At 42.3% G+C, this 4,123-nt stretch overlaps 1 protein-coding gene across 2 annotated transcripts in view; it reads right to left on the reverse strand.

The window, feature by feature from the left end:
- Positions 1 to 4,123, reverse strand: part of LOC106806482 (bridging integrator 3-like) — a 17,881-nt gene that overhangs the window by 11,422 nt on the left and 2,336 nt on the right. For both annotated transcript variants that reach the window (XM_014808441.1, XM_014808440.1), the window contains exons 2-4: positions 1,548 to 1,599; positions 584 to 624; positions 277 to 338 (exon numbers count right to left, since the gene is read on the reverse strand). In XM_014808441.1, the coding sequence (XP_014663927.1) occupies positions 277 to 338; positions 584 to 624; positions 1,548 to 1,599 (155 nt within the window). The remainder of the gene's footprint in view (positions 1 to 276; positions 339 to 583; positions 625 to 1,547; positions 1,600 to 4,123) is intronic.

Here is a 4,123-nt window from a genome sequence, read left to right on the forward strand (position 1 = left end):
GATCATGACAAGTACTTGGACAAAGTACTGACTAAACTAGTAGAGAATGGGTTGACAGCAAATCTACCCAAGTGTCTGTTCAGGATGAGAAAGCTAGCGTTCTACGGCCACGTGTTGTCGGACTACGAAATTGCGCCGGAACAAGCCAAAATTTCCGCACGCTAACATGCCGCACGTATATATGTGAAACTTCTACATATATAACGATGGTTTATTATGCATAGCTTTTTATGTCACCGATGCATTTTTCACAGGTTAATTTTGATGGAAGCTTACCAGCTGAAGCATCTATGTATTTCTTAGTATCTTTATACAAGTTCTTTGTGGCTTCATCCAATCTACATGAAAGACAACCAAATTGAACAGTTACTGCACATTTTCATTCCTAAATTTAAAATGTGTAAAAATGGTTTGGCTTTGAATTTTATACACTATAACCGGGATCGATTCATAGTTGAAGGTTTCAGGAAGAGAACTATCTGATAATTATAATCTTTGACTGAGACTAAACTGGTCAATGCTACTGCCTAGTGTCTATGTCCTAATTTTAGTTCTAAAACATTTAAATATAATAATGGCTTACTGATGCAATCTAGCCACCTCTCTTTGGAAGTTTTTCTCATCCTATGGAAAGAATAATGAATAAATAAGTAATTACATACACATCTTTACAATCCATTTTCACATTTACATAAAAAATTATCATTAATCTAGTGACTATATTGCTGCATCTAACTGATATGATCAATTCAGTGAGGGTCATGAAATAGCCTGTAATCAATCAAGAATCATGGTTACAGAGTGAGATAATTTCATCAAAGCCAATCCTACTCTCAACGATGCGCTACATGACTTGTTAACTCCTGCTTTAAAATAGAACCCTGCATAAGTCTTGAACTCTGTTGTAATTATCGTGGATGGACCACGAATCATAATTATTTTCACCAATTCACCAAAATCCTGGTTATAGCTTTGCCACACTACTCTTAGGGGTGTCAACTCACAAAGAGATGTTTATCATTCTCTATATACCCATAATTGGCTCAGTAGAGCCAAATTAAAATAACACTACGCTCCGTGCAGATTGAATAGGAAGCACAGAAAAGTTTTGTAAGCTGTGGAGCTTCTGCTGCCAGGGTTTATGTCCCCCAGGGTACTGCCGGAACGTACCCTGGGTATGGTCCGGTATACTGGAACGTACCCTGGTACTATCTAATATGCTGGACCGTACCTCGCCTACTCCACTAATGAGTCTAGGGAGTCGCCTACGCCTACTCCCTAACCCTAACCAGTAACCCTAACCCTAACCCTAACCAGTATCCCTAACCGGGCTAACCCTAACCCTAAACATATCAAATAGTTACCAGGGTACATTCCGGAACTTCCGGTATACCGGACCGTACCCAGGGTACGTTCCGGCAGTACCCTGGGGGACATAGACCCTATGAGCTGAGCTTCTAATTAAATGGGCGTATTAGGTGTCAGCTTTACTATTTAGACAAGGACTAGTATGGACAGGGTATTATACATAGAACCTTGACACTTACTTGTGGCAATATGATGCTAGACTTTGTAGATAAATTTTTGCTGAATGGGTTCCTGAAAGTAAAAAAAAAATTGAAGAAAGAAAACAATGTGATGCATTTACTAATCACAGTAATATACGACAGGCTTACAACATAGGTTTAAACCCCATATGCGTTTAATTGTTATCTGATGATGTATCACTGCATAGTCCACTCTAGTTTGGACCTTTCTTGGGACCCATTCACTATTGTACAATCGAACTATTCGTTAGGTCTACATTTAAGTAGCATTTTACTCCCGCTACAGGGCTATGCTAACATGTAACAGTGAGAGGATGTGACAGCTTGGCAATGAATCTCTGCAGGATGGCAGGCTAACCAGTACCCACTCACTAGCGCTGCATGCCAGTATAAAAGATAAGACGTAGCCAGTAAATAGACGCTGCCAGTACGTAGGCGCTGTATGCCAGTAAATTAGATCAGACGTGGCCACGTACTGTTGTTTTAGGTTTATTTGCGTTCGATAAACGACCCTAAACTTTTCTAACGTTTCAAACTATGGTGAGTTGAATTTGATTTAAGAGTGGCAGGCTAGAGTCAGGGCATTTATCTTGCCGGCTAGCACACTTTTCTATTACATTGCTGGCTACAGCTTAGTAAACATGTTTAGCTGCAAAGTCTCACTGTCGTTTTCGATAACAGTTGCCCGTATATGGTTAGATAAAATAATGTAACCCAACAAGAGTAGGGTTACAACGCGAGCCTATTCTTTTCTTTGGAGGAGCTCCTGAGTGATTCACTCAGGGCAGTTTTATGGTGCGTTTTTCGAGACTAGAACTTCCAAACTGGGTTTATTCTAAACACAAACCTTTCTCCGCTATCATGGGACTTACTATGTATAATCACAATACTCTGTATTAAACTAATATAACCTGTTACAAAATTTCGAAGCGACGAGCGGCGATATTTCGAGCGCCATTTCTGTTGACCTGTGACGTACGCATTCCCAATGCGCATAGCATTCGGCTAACTTCGGTTCCTGTGTTGCCTGACATGCTGGCTCTGGTGTCGTCATGAGTGACAGCAGGCACACCATGATGCATTCGATCTTAGAGCCGAAGTTAGCCGAACGCTATACGCATTGGGAATGCGTACGTCACAGGTCAACAGAAATGGCGCTCGAAGTATCGCCGCTCGTCGCTTCGAAATTTTGTAACAGGTTATATTAGTTTAATACAGAGTATTGTGATTATACATAGTAAGTCCCATGATAGCGGAGAAAGGTTCGTGTTTAGAATAAACCCAGTTTGGAAGTTCTAGTCTCGAAAAACGCACCATAAAACCGCCCTGAGTGAATCACTTAGGGGCTCCTCCAAAGAAAAGAATAGGCACGCGTTGTAACCCTACTCTTGTTGGGTTACATTATTGAATCTAGCTAGTATATGATATGCAAAAAGTTGAGCCATGCGCTACAAGAGTAGAGCTAGCTATACACAGACAGAGACAGTAGACCCCTGCTTATGCCTTGCGGTCACGACTTTAGGTTGGCTCTAAACAATTATTTGATTTAGATTCCCCAATAAGCCCTTGTTAGTATTACTGCTACCTAGCAGTGCCATGTAGGAGTAGGACTGTACAGTACAATGCACTGTAGTGTAATGTAGCATACGACTCCTAGTAAAGATATACTAGTATACAGTAGGAGGTAGAGCCGAGTCTAGCCCTGGCCGGCTCAGGTAATGGATAGTTTGGAGCCCCATGTCGTGGTAGAGCCAACGAGGGCTAGCATATACCTCTACTTGTGTAGTCGCTTCGCTCCCGCAACAGGGATATAGCATATAACTAAATCAAGCAACAGTGACAGGAGCGAAGGCCGGAAGGGGTTACACCGAATACATGTAATACGGGCCGCTAGTGCTAGTAGTATTGCTCATAGGGTCTATGTCCCCCATGGTACTGCCGGAACGTACCCTGGGTACGGTCCGGTATACCGGAACGTACCCTGGTAACGAATTTTGATATGGTTAGGGTTACGGTTAGGGTTAGGGTTAGTTAGTGTTAGGGTTAGGGAGTAAGCGTAGGCGACTCCCTAGACTCGTTAGTGGAGTAGGCGAGGTACGGTCCGGCATATTAGATAGTACCAGGGTACGTTCTGGCAGTACCCTGGGGGGCATAGACCCTCTCAGCGTAGCATTAGTAATATTACTACTACTAGTACTAGTATAGATACAATAATGTAACCCAAACACAGGATAGGGTTACAACACGTCCCTATCCTTTTGTGTAGAGGAACCCCTGAGTGAATCACTTAGGGCGGTTTGCTGGTGCGTTTTCAGAGACTAGAACTTCCAAACTGGGTTTATTCTCAACACGAACTTTTCTCCGCTATCTTGGAACTTACTATGTATCACAGTACTCTGTATTAAACTAATATAACCTGTTACAAAAATTCGAAGTGACGAGCGGCGAATATACTGAGCGCCATTTCTGTTGAACTATGACGTACCGGTACACTTCGGTTTGAAGAGCGGATTCACCTACCAATCGGAAAGCGCTGCGTTTGCCGATCGCTATGCGCATTGGGAATGCGTACGTCA

Source organism: Priapulus caudatus, unplaced genomic scaffold (assembly GCF_000485595.1).
Source record: "Priapulus caudatus unplaced genomic scaffold, Priapulus_caudatus-5.0.1 Scaffold163, whole genome shotgun sequence".
Taxonomy (NCBI): Eukaryota; Metazoa; Priapulida; class Priapulimorpha; order Priapulimorphida; family Priapulidae; genus Priapulus; species Priapulus caudatus.